Source organism: Oryx dammah, unplaced genomic scaffold (assembly GCF_014754425.2).
Source record: "Oryx dammah isolate SB20612 unplaced genomic scaffold, SCBI_Odam_1.1 HiC_scaffold_25, whole genome shotgun sequence".
In the NCBI taxonomy this organism is placed as follows: Eukaryota; Metazoa; Chordata; class Mammalia; order Artiodactyla; family Bovidae; genus Oryx; species Oryx dammah.
Window position 1 is genome coordinate 30699833 of NW_024070209.1, and position 16759 is coordinate 30716591.

Below are 16759 nucleotides of genomic sequence, written 5' to 3' on the forward strand. Positions count from 1 at the left end.
ACAGGCAGTGTTACATGGAGGTGAGCACCTCTCCATGTGGGGGAGAGATGAAAGAGCCATCCCATTAGCTCCACTGCCCGTTGAGCTGCACAAAGGGACATCTACTTGACCTTGCCCAGAGGGCTGGCTGCCCTTTGGTTCACTTCTCTGATACTCTCTGTGGGTTCTGAGACCCTGGTCAGATCTCTTTTCCCAGCTAGGGTAAGGAGAGGCCAAGCAGAGCGAGGGAAGGCATCAGTTGCAGAGGCTTAATGACAGCGAAGAAGAATGAGAGTGGGAGGTAGAAGAGGAAAGGGAGGGCAGAGTCTGTCATAATGGACAGACTGTCATTACTAAACAAATTCATATATATGTATGTATGCATATATGAATTATGCATATGTGTATATATGTATATATGCTTGGCTAATGCTAAGAAGTTTTTTAAAAGATACAAAAGAGTCAAGAGATTTATGTTCAAGTCCTTATCCTGCTGTGGATTTGGCTGGGTAACTAGACAAGCTTCACAACTTCTCTCTGTCTTTCACTCCTCATCTGTAAAATTAGGAAAGTGGTTCAGTGGCTTTCCTAACTGTGTTCTCTGAGAATTTTGTAAGATATTCATCAGTGCTTCACAGAGGAACCTTTCCAATGACACTAGTTGAGAAACTCTTAATACAATATCTTTCTTGGAGATTCCAAGTGTATATTTGCATATTACAGACTCTGAGTTTTCCTATAGTAGGTGAGTCTGTCTAACTTGTTTGACCATAGAATCTTTTTCCTTTTTTGTAACAATAGTTTTCTGTTTAATGATACACAGAATACACTTTGGAAAAATTTGGACCTGTCTCCAAAGTCTCATCTGGCTTTGATAATTTATAGTAACTTTAGACTGGTATGCAACAGAGGTGTATCTGTGTGAGTACTGGCATGTATATAAAACTAGAATGTCAACAAGAGAAAATACATTTGGTTGGACTAGTAAAGAAGCCAAGGATTGTTATGATAACTTACTGTATGCCAGTTTATGTGTTAGATCTACATAACACTTATCATCTCATTTATTCATCACAGTGATCCTAGGAGGCATGCAATTTTATTATTCCCAATTTACAGAAAGAAAGCTAAGTCTTAGCATGATTTTGCATCTTGACCAAGGTTCCATGGTAAGTATGTGGCATAGGCTAGCAGTCAAACTAAGACTGCCCACCTTCAACTACATCATGAGGAATTTATTTTGGGCTTTGATTGTGGAACAAATTTGAATGAGAGGATGAGCTGGAAGTATTAATACATGTAGTCACAGAGCTAGGTTCTTGAGTTTACTATGCAAAAAAACCCTGAGAAGGAAGAACCAGAATAAGACTAAACTCTGGACTGGTACCTGAGTCACCAGGCAGAGATACATGGCAACACCTGTTGGACTGACTTTGACAGCCTAAAATGAAATTCTAGGAGCCTGAGGACAGAGCAGAGCCAGGGCATCCCAGGAATATAAGCGAACTTTAAGGCTACTACCAAAAGCAGGCATGAGCAAAACCCCACAGAGTCTTGCTTACATTTCATGTAGTTTGGGCAGGTTGGAGAACACATTTGCCTCTATCACTTCCAAGACATCATTCTGTGAGATCTCTCTGCAAAGAAAGAAATATAATTCAAGTCAGTTCAACTACAGTCCATAGTGGATTTAGGGCTCAGCCTAGAGCCTTGTGCCTGTAGTGATTCAAGAGACACACAGAAGCCTACTCCCGCTCACGAAGCAGTCAGCTGTAATGATGAGGCGAAGCTAACATAAGGTGCTAATACTTAGAGAACAATGAGAGAATGAACCCAAGGCAGTGACTCTGGTCAGAAATTATTCAGTCTATAGGTGTAGCCACAGAGGCCCAGAGAGGGAAAGAGACTTGATTAAAACTATTTAGGGAATATACTGGGTGCAAACAAACTTTGAATAGACCGGGATCAGCAAACTTCTTCTAGAGGACCATGTAGTAAAATTTTTATTTTCTGGCTTTATGAATCATTTGGTCTCTGTTGCAACTACTCAGTTGATATTGTTGCATAAATGTAGGCATAGATATCATGTAAATGAATGAGCATGCCTGTGTTCCAGTAAAACTTTATCCATAAAAACAGATGGCAAGCTGGGTTTGGTGTTATGGGCAATAGTTTGGTGACCCCGCCCTAGACCATGGAGGCAAGTTCTCTCTGCTATGCTGCTTTGGAAAATGAGAACCTCAAGTCAGTCTCTTTTAAATACACATCCATGCTGTTACCCAAGTAGAGATTGTTACTGCAAGACCTTTGACATTACTGTTGCTTGGCCAAAAATACCCAGGAAAGATCCTTCAGGTCCCAGCCTGTTTGCTCCTGGAGTAATTGGAAGGGAGTGGACGATGAAGTCCACTCTGCAGAAGCCCAGAGCTTATGAGGGTGACTTAATCAGTTAATGTTTATAAAGTGGCTCAAAGATGAAACATGCTATTATTAGGCCTCCTGAGGAAGACTCTCATGCAGTTTTAATGTGGCAGCTGAGAGAGTTTCAGAAAATCTCATAGTTGGTGTGCATTCAAATTGGCTCAGGTGAGGCACTGTCTGCTGGCCTGAGATTTTGCTGAGAAGCTCTAGAAATGCTCTTGATCAAGGGAAAGGCCTGGAGATCAGGACAGGGGAAAGGCCTGTTGGGGGAGGGGAAGTATGACTGTGAGCACAGGGGCTGGCAACACGGAGGGGGAGCAGGGGGTGGGTGGGGAGCTGTCAGTTCAGTGGTGGCAGGATCCCTTCTCTTACGCCCCCATTAGCAAGGAGACATTTTGTGAGAGAAGTTCAGTTCAGTCTCTCAGTCGTATCCGACTATTTGAGACCCCATGGACTGCAGCATGCCAGACTTCCATGTCCATCACCAATTCCCAGAACTTGCTCAAACTCATGTCCGTTGAGTTGGTGATGCCATCCAACCATCTCATCCACTGTTTTCCCCTTCTCCTCCTGTCTTCAATCTTTCCCAGCATTAGGGTCTTTTCCAAGGAGTCAGTTCTTTGCATCAGGAGGCCAAAGTACTGGAGTTTCAGCCTCAGCATCAGTCCTTCCAATGAACATTCAGGACTGATTTCCTTTAGGGTGGACTGGTTTGATCTCCTTGCAGTCCAAGGGACTCTCAAAAGTTTACTTCAACACCATAGTTCAAAAGCATCAATTCTTCAATACTCAGCTTTCTTTATAGTCCAACTCTCACATCCATACATGACTACTGGAAAGAACGTAGCTTTGACTAGATGGACCTTTGTTGGCAAAGTAATGTCTCTGCTTTTTAATATGCTCTCTAGGTTGGTCATAGCTTTTCTTCCAAGGAGCAAGTGTCTTTTAATTTCCTGGCTGCAGTCACTGTCTGCAGTGATTTTGGAGCCCAAGAAAATATAGTCTGTCACTGTTTCCATTGTTTCCCCATCTATTTGCCACGAAGTGATGGGACTGGATGCCATGATCTTCATTTTTTGAATGTTAAGTTTTAATCCAGCTTTTCCATTCTCCTCTTTCACTTTCATCATGAGGCTCTTTAGTTCTTCTTCGCTTTCTGCCATAAGAGTGTTGTCATCTGCATATCTGAGGTTATTGATATTTCTCCTTGCAATCTTGATTCCAGCTTCTGCTTCATTCTCTCGGCATTGCACATGATGTACTCTGCATATAAGTTACATAAGTAGGATGATAATATACAGCCTTGACATACTCCTTTCCCTATTTGGAACCAGTCTGTTATTCCATGTCCAGTTCTAACTGTTGCTTCTTGACCTGCATACAGGTTTCTCAAGAGGCAAGTCAGGTGGTCTGGTATTCCCATCTCTTTCAGAATTTTCCACAGTTTGTGTGATCTACACAGTCAAAGGCTTTGGTATAATCAATAAAACAGTAGATGTTTTTCTAGTATTCTCTTGCTTTTTTGATGACCCAACAGATGTTGGCAATTTAATCTCTGGTTCCCCTGCCTTTTCTAAATCCAGCTTGAACATCTGGAAGTTCATGGTTCACATGCTGTTGAAGGCTGGTTTGGAGAATTTTGAGCATAACTTTGCTAGCGTGTGAGATGAATGCAATTGTGCAGTAGTTTGAGCATTCCTTGGCATTGCCTTTCTTTGGGATTGGAATGAAAACTGACCTTTTCCAGTCCTGTGGCCACTGCTGAGTTTTCCAAATTTGCTGGCATATTGAGTGCAGCACTTTCACAGCATCATCTTTCAGGATTTGAAATAGCTCAACTGAAATTCTATCACCTCCACTAGCTTTGTTCAGAGTGATGCTTCCTAAGGCCCACTTGAGTTCACATTTCAGGATGTCTGGCTCTAGGTGAGTGATCATGCCATCGTGGTTATCTAGGTTATGAAGATCTTTTTCGTATAGTTCTTCTGTATATTCTTCCCACCTCTTCTTTATATCTTCTGCTTTTGTTAGGTCCATTTCTGTCCTTTATTGTGCCCATCTTTGCATGAAATGTTCCCTTGGTCTCTCTAATTTTCTTGAAGAGATCTCTAGTCTTTCCCATTCTATTGCTTTCCTCTATTTCTTTGCATTGATCACTGAAGAAGGGTTTCTTATCTCTCCTCGCTATTCTTTGGAACTCTGCATTCAAATGGGTATATCTTTCCTTTTCTCCTTTGCCTTTAGCATCTCTTCTTTTCGTAGCTATTTGTAAGGCCTCCTCAGATAACCATTTTGCCCTTTTGCACTTCTTTTTCTTGGGAATGGTCTTGATCCCTGCCTTCTGTATAATGTCGTGAACCTCTGTCCACAGTTCTTCAGGCACTCTGTCTATAAGATAATCCCTTGAATCTATTTGTCACTTCCACTGTGTAATTATAAGGGATTTGATTTAGGTCATACCTAAATGGTTTAGTGGTTTTCCCTACTTTCTTCAATTTCAGTCTCAGTTTGGCAAAAAGGAGTTCATGATCTGAGCCTCAGTCAGTTCTGGGTCTTGTTTTTGCTGACTGCATAGAGCATCTCCATTTTTGGCTGCAAAGAATATAATCAATCTAATTTCAGTATTGACCATCTGGTGATGTCTATGTGTAGAGTCTTCTCTTATGTTTTTGAGAGAAGGGCACCTCTAATACTATTGTAGCTTCCTTCATGATTCATTTGGTAAATTTAACTGCCTTCATACTTTTCACAGTTGAACATAAATAAGGGTGGTGTGTGCATGCATGTTTTAAGAGGATGTCCTGGCCATTGGGTGTTTATTTACTTCTCTGTCCTTCCAGTGGGAAGAGTGCTGGGTGGCATAGGAATGAGAGGAGTAGGAAAGGAGTGAGTGAATTGAAAGTCGCTCACTTGTGTCAGACTCTGCAACCCCATGGACTATACACTTCATGGAATTCTCCAGGCCAGAATACTGGAGTGGGTAGCCATTCCCTTCTCCAGGGGATCTTCCCAACCAAGGATTGAGCCCAGGTCTCCCACATTGCAGGTGGATTCTTAACCAGCTGAGCCACCAGGGAAGCCCAAGAATACTGGAGTGGACAGCCTATCCATTTTCCAGGGGATCTTCCTGGCCCAGGACTCGAACTGGTGTCTCCTGCATGGTAGGTGGATTCTTTACCAGCTGAGCTATGAGGGAAGCCCACAGGAAAGGAGTGGGAGACTTCAAAAAAGGAGGCATTTTTTGAAGACTTTAAGGAGTCAAGTGAAAGAGCTGCACAGGCAGAAGATAGGCATGGAGGGAAGCACTGGATGACAGAGAGGGTTAAATGCAGGTGAGCCCGCATCATCCAAAAGCTATTGTGTTTCCAGGTTCACATACCATCCCCTTGTAGTATCTCAGCCTAATACTGCCTAGAAGATAGACATTTCTCCTTTCTTGAATTCATCCCATCCACATTCTCTTATGTGGATTTTTTTTTGCCAAAGAGAAATAAAAATTATTAAATAAGCTAAGAAACACTTCTAACTTAATTATTTCAGAAGGTAGTTCATATTTTATGGCTTCAGCTTCAGAGACAGGAGAGGGTGTTAGGCTTGGAAGGTAGTAGAGAGAGCCTTTGGCTGGAGGAGGGCTGGAGGGAGGTGAGCAGCATCCAGTAGTGAAAAAATACCTTACTGGGAAATGGAGAGTCCTTGCTCCATTTCAAACTAGTTCTGCCTCTAGTTATTTCTATTGCCATTGACTAGGTATCTACTATTTCCTAGCCCCGTACATGCATTCTCCTCATTCCCTTTAGCATGCCTGTGAAATTGGTATTTTAATCTCCATGTTAATAAACAGCCCTATCTGTATGCAGAACAGCTCAGGCTGACTGCAGGGCTGGAACACTTTGTTCTACATGCCTTGCCTCCCAAGCCATGTTGGGTCTAATATTTCCACTCCTATATATTTACTCAAGGGAAAGAAAATTCATGCTCTCCCAAAGACTTGTGCACAGATACTCATAGCAGCTTAATTGGATAAACTGTAACGTATTCATACAATGGTATATTACTCATCCATAAAGTGGAACAAACTGCTGTTCCAACATAGTTGAATCTTTAAAAAAAATTACACTGAGTGAAAGAATGCAGACTATTTATATGAGGGTCTAGAAGAAAAACTAATCTACAATGATAAAAATCAGAGTAATTGTCACTTGGAGCCTGGGATGGAGTTTGCTAATGGGAGAGGCAGCAGGTACTTTCTGGGATGATGGAAACATTCTCTTTCAAGATTGGGGAAGCGGTAACATAAGTTTATCTAACTTTGAACTTTAGGTTTAAAGTGAATGCCTGTATTTTAGTGTATATGAAACATACCTTAATACAGTTGTATAGCAATACTTTTTATTCAGAGGAAGGATAGTAAATTTCATTCCATTTATGTCTTGAGAACTCTGAATTGAGAGAGCTGTTGGAAAAATGTTGTCTGGTCTGAAGGTGGTTCTGAAAGTTCTATCAAATCCTAGTGTAATCTGGAGATTATAGAAAAGGTTCCTTCCCCTCCTGACTGTTTCCTCTGTAGCTCCCCAACCCTTCACTGAAATCTATGAAGGGAATAGCTGAACTAGGTCAAAGAATCAAAGTTTCTCAACTCTGACTGCACTCTAGAGCCTTCTGGTGGACTTAAAAAAAAAAAATCCAAAAGTCTGTTCTTGACATCTGTGTCTCTTTTGCTGTCTCGCATATAGGGTTATCATTACCTTCTTTCTGAGAGGGAGAGGGTGGGATGATTTGGGAGAATGGCATTGAAACATGTATACTCTCATGTAAGAAACTAATCGCTAGTCTAGGTTCGATACAGGATACAGGATGCTTGGGGCTGGTGCACTGGGATGACCCAGAGAGATGATATGGGAGGGGGGGTTCAGGGTTGGGAACTCATGTACACCTGTGGTGGATTCATGTCAATGTATGGCAAAACCAATACAGTATTGTAATGTAAAAAAATAAAATTTAAATAAAAGAAATGCAAATCAAAAAAAAAAATCCAAGGCCTGCGTTCATATCTGAGAATTGGATTTATTTAGTCTGGGGTGAGACTCTGGCATTATTTTTTCCCCCTTGTTCTTTAATTCTCCAAACAATGGTGGTTCTAATGTGCATAAAGGATTGAAAACTACTGGTCTAGATGATATTAAGTTCCTGTTTAGACCTGTGCTCTCCATCTTACAGAAGGTTTGCTTCAGGAGCAAGGGCCAATTTTCCTTGTTCTGCTAGGACAACAAATTCGAGAAATAAAGTTCTTGGAGCACAAAAGGAAATAAAAGTGAGATAAAATAGTAGTATGAGAAACCTGGAGATAGAACCTGAAAGTGGGAGTAAAATATAAGAGGTACTATTGAATAGTTAGTTTTGATTTTTCATAAGAAAACTTAATCAAAAGGTCAACATTTCAAATGTTCAATGTGTAACAAGGGATATTGTGGAAAATATGTAAAAGCATCTTATATTTTATTGTTATTCAGTTGCTCAGTCATGTTCAACTCTTTGCAACCCCATGGACTGCAGCACAGCAGGCTTCCCTCTCCTTCACTATCTCCTGGAGTTTGCTTAAACCCATGTCCATTGAGTTAGTGATGCCATCCAACTATCTCATCCTCTGTCATTCTCTTCTCCTTCTGCCTTCGGTCTTGCCCTGTATCAGGGTCTTTTCCAATGAGTCAGCTCTTTTCATCGGGTAGCCAAAGTATTGGAGCTTCAGCTTCAGTACCAGTCTGGGCCTCATTGATGTGTGGATGCAGAAGAAGATGTGAGAGTTCATCTCTCTTCTATTAAGCAAGATGCTGAAATGTTTTGGAAATATGTAAAAAAAAAAAAACTGGTACTCTTCTGTCTAACATTTTTTGAATATTATTTTGCATAACACATGTTATTTATGTTAATATGTAGAAATGTATTACTTTTAAGAAAATAGACTGACAGAATATTTCCCAATTTTAATTTCTAGAATGACCCAATGACAAAAAATTGGTGAACTATCCAATGTAGGCTGAATTCTGTCCTTCTTGGGTGAGGGGTCCTGATTCTGTGGAAAGGTTGTTTCCAGAGTTGAGACTCTTCTCATTTTCCCAGGCAGTGCTTCTCATGATTCACATAGAAATCACCTGGGGGTCTTATTAAATGCAGATTCTCTATGGGAAGATCTTGAGAGGGTCTTGTTAAAATGCACATTCTCTATGGGAAGATCTTGAGAAGATCCTTAGAAAGGCAGAACCTCAGGTGATGGGGATGTTGCTGATCTTGAGACTTCCCCAACGTACATAGGGGTGGATATGAAAAGCATGATAGAGGAGGAGTGAAGTTCTTGATTTTAAAAATCTTTTATCTTCTGGAAACCCCTCCCTTACTCTCTTATTGAAGTTTTCCTGTTCTCTAGATTGTCACAAGAATTCTTTCTCATTTAAAGCATTTGCTACTTTGTTTTGTTATTGCTAATGTTTTGGTGATGGGGCGGTGATCATTGCCTAATTCCCCAACCTGACTTTGAGTTCCTAGATGGTGTCTTATCCATTTATCTTTGTATCTCCAGCACCAAGTGCTAAGTTGAAGCATGATAAGTACTCAACAAATGTTTAGTGGGAGGATGTGTAGATGGAGGAAAAGTAGTCCTCAGGTTCAGAAACAGTATCTGCAAAACTGTGAAGGAGATGAAGTCTGTCTTCTGTAGTCTTTCACCCCTCTTCTGTAGCCAATATACGGTATGTAACAATCAAGCCTAGCTTGGCTATGAGCTAGACTTTTGTCCCAGGAATTTTTCTACAGTTAATACATAGTGTGGAAGGGACATATGCATGGATTTGATCTGCTGTGCTAATAGCATCCGGATGCCCCTATACATCATGGTGTTTCCCAGTTCCTCTCTGGCTCACAGGTGAGGTCATCAAATTGACCAAATACCCATAGAGGTGAAAACAGGAGAGATGACTGGTGTAACTGTAGGAGTTCTTAAGGCATTTGATCGAATGTTAGGTCTCCTCTGTGCACAGAATTCTATGTTTCTTTGAAGGAAGGGGAGATGCTCTTGAATGAGGTGCTGGAGGTTATCAGGACATTCTCTCTGGAGTTTCAGAGTAAGAATTAGATTCTCCAGATTTTCATTTCTCTGGCCAACAAAAGGGTTAGTATTCATTTAAGTACATGTATTGGGGTGGGGTATCAGTAGGATGGACTTAAGGAGTGAATGAGCATGTAGCATTCAGCTAGATCTAGCATAAAATTTTAATCTTTTAATTCATTTGTCCACCATTTCACCTGACACTCCTTTTCCAAATGCTGGTTTCACTAGGCAAAAAGTTGCTATAGGTTTGTAGGTTAGGGAAAAACTGAAGAAATTTAAGGAACATCTATGAATTGAAAAACAGGGTGTAATAAGAAATCAAACACTCATTGTCTTCGCTTTCTTTTTGATATAGGAGATAGTCTGCACTTAGGTTTCCCCTGTCTTTTCCTTCCTCCTCTGACTTCCCATAGAGTATTTTCTTTTAATAAATCCAACCTACCTCTCCATAACTGGACATTCAATTACATTAAAATATTTTTAATGCCCAATGAGTCAAATTTCTTCTTTTTTTCTATTTAATAACCTCAAATGTTGACTGGTTTCTCTTCCCTGAGTCCCCCTGTGGGACCCCTCACACTCACTCTCATAGCCCTCAGAGACTGCACTGGGTTTGTGTTCTGTCTTATCTCCTTCACCAGACAAAGAACTCCTGGAGGATGGTGACATTGCCTTTCATCTTAGTATTTCTGCTTCTAGCCAAGTGTTTGCTGAATGACTGAATTATCTTTGAAAGATTATAAAAGATTTTCTCTGTTTGGTCTTGCACAATAAAGCTGTGTTCTTGAAAACCTGCAGGAAACGGAGTATTTGCAAATCAGAATGTGTATTAGCACAGGAAAAAAGCATCTGGTGTCCCAGAGCCTAGGAGTGAATCTTTAGAAGAGTGAAGAAGTAATTCAATGAATGTTCAACAAATTTTGATCAAGCAGCTTTTGTATTTCAGGTACTAGGTCTGTGTTGGGGCTCTAACAGTGAATAAATTGGGTCCTGGTTTTTATCAATCATCTTTAACTCAGGGAGTCTAGTATTCTAGGCCTGCCTTAGATAGCTGGTTGTTATCTTTATTTGGTGGGCTATATCACAGTTCCTAGAATAGAAAAAATGGATTGTTGGTATGTTGCATTTGAATATAACTACAGATATTGAAATAATATACTTTCATATATAATGTATAATTATATATGTTTTATATATTAAGTATTATATATATGTAGCCTACCTCTGTCCATGGGATTTTCCAGGCAAGAATACTAGAGTGGATTGCCATTTCCTTCTCCAGGGGATCTTTCTGACCCAGGGATTGAACCCGGGTCTCCCGCATTGTAGGCAGACGCTTTACTGTCTGAGCCACCGGGGAAGCCCATTATATATACACACACAGGTATATATTCCTACTTTATGTCTTGTCTATTCCCTTAATTCTTCTAGAAATGTGCCATATGGCTTAAGTAAATACATAATGGTCAGGTGAAAATTGCTGTGAAAATGCATCTGAGAAAATGTCATAAAAGTGAAAGTGTTAGTCGTTCAGTCATGTCTGACTCTTTACGACCCAATGAACTGTAGCCTGCCAGGCTCCTCTGTCCATGGAATTCTCCATGGACTAGGTAGCCATTCTCTTCTCCAGGGGATCTTCCCAACCCAGGAATCAAACCTGGGTCTCCTGCAGTTCAGGCAGATTCTTTACCATCTGAGGCACAAGGGAAGCAGAAAATGTCATGCTGCTAAGTCGCTTCAGTCGTGTCCGACTCTGTGCGACCACATAGACAGCAGCCCACCAGGCTGCCCCGTCCCTGGGATTCTCCAGGCCAGAACACTGGAGTGGGTTGCCATTTCCTTCTCCAACGCATGAAAGTGAAAAGTGAAAGTGAAGTCGCTCAGTCATGTCCGACTCTTTGGGACCCCATGGACTGCAGCCTACCAGGCTCCTCCATCCCTGGGATTTTCCAGGTAACAGTACTGGAGTGAGGTACCATTGCCTTCTCCGAGAAAATGTCATACATCTTTCTAAATATATACTCCTGCCCTCATTTAGAATTTCCATGAGATCAGGTCTGGTGACTTTGCATTAGAAACCTGAGGTCAAATTCTGCCTCTGTTTCTTACTAGCTGTATAACTGAGGGCAAGTTAGAGTCTCTATGAGTTTCAATTTCCTTATCTGCAAAATGGGAATAATTGATACCACACAGGGATGTCAAAGGCATTAAATAAGATGGTATGTGTGAAAGCACAATGTTCCTTGTGGGGTAAACTTCAAATATCGATGTAAAGGCTGCCTTCTCTTTGTGGTATTTAGGACTGGACTCTTCTGCAGCTGGGAGATACTAGGCTAGCCAACCACTGGTTAGAAAAAATAGTGCTAGCAAGTGTCCTAGGAACACTTCTCTTAACCCCACCTATAGATCATTTAAATTCTTAAGCCAGACTGTGACATTATCCCAAACATCATTCCGAGGCTTACCTACAGTGAGATCCTCTATCTGGTCTGTTGTCCAGCAAAGGAGATTAGGCACAGCATGTGGATACCCCAACAAGGATGTCTGCATCACTGAAGTCATAATCTGAAAAGGATGCTGATCCCTTCAAGAAAGGGTCAGTACAGAGGGGGCCATGTTGTCAGGGTGAGCCAACAGGTACCTCTCCTCTCCACAGGTGGTAGCTGGTAGGTACCTTCCTTTCTCCACATGTCCCATCTGCTTCCTTCTCTGTGGGCAAAGTGCATCTTTGCTAAAGATGCTCTAAGGATATCCCCAAACGAGACAGAAATAAAGGCGCCCTCAGTGACTCGATCTAATTCAGATGTCTGAATTCAACTCCCTCACTTTTAAATACATCAACAACAAACTTATGTTCATTTTTAGTTTTGTCTTAATTTAAAATGTTAAGTAATAATCTATATGTTGGAATATTTCCCTTGCTTTCCTCAGCAGATGAAGAAAGGAACTAAAAATCACAGACATAATAACTGGTGTTTCAGTTCAGTTCAGTTGCTCAGTCATGTCCGACTCTTTGCAACCCCATGGACTGCAACACACCCGGCCTCCCTGTCCATCACCAACTCCCAGAGTTTACTCAGACTAATGTCCATTGAGTCAGTGATGCCATCCAACCATCTCATCCTCTGTCGTCCCCTTCTCCTCCCGCCTTCAATCTTTCCCAGCATCAGAGCCTTTTCCAATGAGTCAGTTCTTTGCATCAGGTGGCCAAAGTATTGGAGTTTCAGCTTCAACATCAGTTATCCCAATGAGTATTCAGGACCGATTTCCCTTAGGATGGACAGGTTGGATCTTCAAGATCTTAAGAGTCTTCTCCAATGCCACAGTTCAAAAGCATCAATTCTTCAGCATTCAGCTTTCTTTATAGTCACACTCTCACATCCATACATGACCACTGGAAAAACCATAGCTTTGACTAGACAGACCTTTGTTGGCCTCAGACGTTTGTAGGCAACTGTTGTTTACTAGGCACTTATTCTGTGCCAAGCAATGTTTCTGTGCTTTACATTTATTAAATTGTTTAATCCTCACAACCCTATGAGGTAAGTGCCATCCTTGATCCCTATACAGAATACGAGAATGAGGTATACAGAAGTTAAATAATTTCCCCAGTCCTGCACAGCCAGCAAGAGAAACTGACCTGGGGTGTGAGCCTACCACTCATGGGGCCTCAAAAAGATGGCAGAAATCAGATAGGCCATACCTCCAATGAGTCAGAGAACTGTTTGCACTTCAGAAGATTCTGTTGTTATTGTTTTAATTTCAAATAGAGTAGAAAATTTACAGCAAAATGAAAAGCCTGAATACTACCCTCTTCCTCCATACTATACGGTACTTAGTTTTGACAAGGCAGCATAAAAGTCAACGTGAAAATTCACCTTCCACAGAAAAACCAAAGTCCCAAGCAGTGACTCATAGGAAAAGCACTTTTTAAGGGTATTTTCTACACCAGGGTAAAGCATGTAAGACATTAAAAAGCAGTGCCCCTGTCTTCTAAGGATCTGAAGTTTAGTTGAGTAGAAGCAACGTGCATGAGCAGTTGGGAGTGCCAAGTCAGGGGACGCAGAGTTACATAAGAGAGGAATGACAGATATCCAGCATGGAGAAGGGTAAGCAGTGGCATTCAGCACATCGGATTTCCCCCATATACTATATGTTTCTCTCACATCCTTGCTAAATGTCAGCATTTCTCCAGCTGTTAGTATCCTTCAAGATTTCCCTATTAGAACCTCTCTGCTGATGCCTCACTTGTCATCAGAACAAGTTTCCCTCTTACACCAAAGCCCTATGTCTACCAACTGCCAAAGCCACGTTCTACCACATATTCCGCACACCCTTGATGACCAGCTCGTCTGGCAGGCTCATTACTTTCCTCTTCCAACTCTCTTATGCCCCATTACAACCCTAGACAACAGCTCCACTTTCATCCCTATTGGTCCATTGGACCAACCCAAACTTTACATCTTTGGGTCGTCTCTGACTCCTCTTTAACATGTAACAGATTCTAAATCCTCCCAATTACTTTTGTTTTAGTATTTCTTGCAAACATCTCTTCATTTCTCACTATCATTATTGTGATTACGGCTCCATGCAATTTCCACTGGACCAGCAGTTCTTAACAGTCATGTGATGACTCAGGATTTGGGTCTGATGTGGGTCATGAGTCACCTATTTTAAACAAATTAAGTGTCCCAATGATTTACTCAAAAATCAGGAGCAGATTCAAGGATATATCACTCTGCCTGGTTACAGGAGTGTTGCCAGTATTTATACTTGGGAGCCATGAGGAGGAGTGTAATTTGGGAAGGTAAATAGAGTTAAAAGAAGGTAATAAAAAGTGAAGAAGGGAGAAAGAACAAGAGGTTAAGGGAAGGAGATTTTCTGGAGATAGATTAGAGTTAGGAGTTAGAAAAGGTAGATAATTTCTGTATGCCTATCAGAAATTATTTAAACAGGAATTCTTTAAGTTCCAGGTGATGGGAGATAAGAGGTCGGGCAGGTGGGTAATAAGGGAGGGGTATTGATTGGGTCACTTGGCTTCAGTGTGGGCTGCCAGCTGTAGCAGAGGCCAAAGAAAGGGCGGTGGGGAGACTGGAGGGGCCTCTGATCCACAAGGACAGGTAAATTGTCTGTAGGTTAGGGAGCCTGGTGAGTCTGAGCTGTGTAACTCAAGACTGCAGGAATAATGATGCTGGTAATAATTAACCATTATTAGACAGTTATTGTGAGGCAGGCATAGAACTATTAACAAATGCTCTACATGGGTAATCTCACTAACAGCCTTGTCTTCTTAGGACCCTGAGGACTTGTGTCTGTCTTAGTTCATATGCATGTGTGAGTGGTGCAGGAACCTGGAAGCCAGTCAGGCCTGGATTCATCATTGCCTGGCTAGTTGTGTGACCTTAGACAGGTCAGCTAACTTGCATGGTATTTATTTCAATGGGAGTAATAATAACTACCTTTTAGAGTTTTATGAAAATTATGGATCTGATCTATGGCACAGAAGGGATTTCTAGCTGCCCATCAGAATCTGTATGACCCCTCTGTTTTCTGGGAGCACAACTCAACCATGTTTCTTGGCGATCTTGCTGTTAGGTATAGACTTGTAGGGAGAAGGCTTCTCCCCAGAAATATGAGTAGAAGTGACGTGAGCTGTAGCCCCTCATGTGCTCCTCTGTGCTCTATCTCCCTCCCACCTCCTGGCTGGAGGTTCCAGGGAAACCTTGGGAGCCAGGATTGAAAATGAAGAAGCTGATGGCACCCTGTGTTCTAAATCAAGAGCTGAGAAGCACCACGGGGTCTACTACATGAAAAAGAAACACGTTCGTGAGGTCCCTGATATTCGGGAGTTCATTGTGATCAAACCACTCTGATACCTACAGTGGGATTCTAGCATCCCGCATCCTACCTAGTATTTATTCATCAAATGCTTCTCCCATCGGGGCAGGTATGAACTTTGCATCTACCATCTGCTGATAAATGGGCGTCTGCAGTAAGTGTTGAGTACATTTTTGTTGACTGGCTAAGAAGGAGTCATGGGGAATATTGCTTGGCCAAATTGGGAGGAAACAACAACAACAAAATGCCTCCTCAAAACTACATCTGTATGTGACTTCGTTTAGCCAGAGACTTCTGTTCCTTGGTGACACTCCTTTTACTACCTGTGATTGAGTTGCTTGGCCTCTTGCAGTGAGCACACCAGCTGGCTGCCCCTTATTGAATTATTGGGCCCTTGGCTTTTTTCTCTCTTTTTCAATTATTTCATAGGAACAAAAAAACACCCTAGCATCCTAGAAAGAACAACTTTCTAACAATGGGGCCTACTAAATCCATTAGCACCCAGACTCTGGGAGGGTGTTTGGGTTAAGCAATTTGAGCCCCCATCTCTGTCATCTCCACCAACGCGGAGGCGAACTCTCTCATGTGGGCCAAAGGGAGTCCTTCATCACTTTGGCAAATCGCCTGAGTGCTCTGAGATCCATTTCCTCTGCAAGACGTTGCTAAGGCCCTCTGTCCCTCAGTACATTTTACACCCGATCCTTTGTAGTTGTCTGGGCTACTGAAGATCATATGAATAATGCATGTCACACAGGAGGGAAAAAAGCACAGTGTTATGCTAAGGTCATGTTGCTTACTGTTATTTTTATTACTTCACTGGAGTTGGGAGACCTTGGTTCTAGTCCTGACTTTGGCACTAATTAACCACTTTCCTTGAGTCAAATCAGTTACCTTCTCTGGGCCTTTGTTCCTAATCTATAAAACAACACAGTTGATCCAGATGATCTCATGGGTCCCTTCTAGCCCGAGAATTCAGTGATTTTAATTATTTCTGTGATTCTGTTATTAAAAGGCAGCCAGCCACATCCTTGGCAGGCCTCTGAGACAGCCAGCTTCCGTTCCTAACAAGCTGGGATAAAGGCAAGGGCTCCATGAAGCATCTTGATGATGGTACTGCACTTGTTCCCTTAAGAGCAGGTCCTGGGCAGGCGCAGGAGGGAGCAGCAGGACGGTAACCCCCAGTGACCATCCTTCCTGAGCCCTGCACAGGTGAGGAAGTGCCCTCATCTGAGCCAGCCTTCTCCTGGAGATAGTGTCTGTTTTACTGTCGGCTTAAAGAAGTCTTCTTTGATCTTTCTATAAGCCAGTGTTGATTTCTTCCTTGTTATACTTCCCGAGCCTCTTTACGAAAGAAACAGAAGGGGTGGGTGGGTGGGGGTGTGTGTATGTGTGTGTGTGTGTGTGTGTGTGTCTGTGTGT

General features: G+C 41.9%; 1 protein-coding gene across 1 annotated transcript in view; it reads right to left on the reverse strand.

Moving 5' to 3' along the window:
* Positions 1-16759, reverse strand: part of FSHR (follicle stimulating hormone receptor) — a 191327-nt gene that overhangs the window by 69416 nt on the left and 105152 nt on the right. The window contains exon 3 of the mRNA XM_040224770.1: positions 1542-1616. Coding sequence (XP_040080704.1) covers positions 1542-1616 — 75 coding nt within the window. The remainder of the gene's footprint in view (positions 1-1541; positions 1617-16759) is intronic.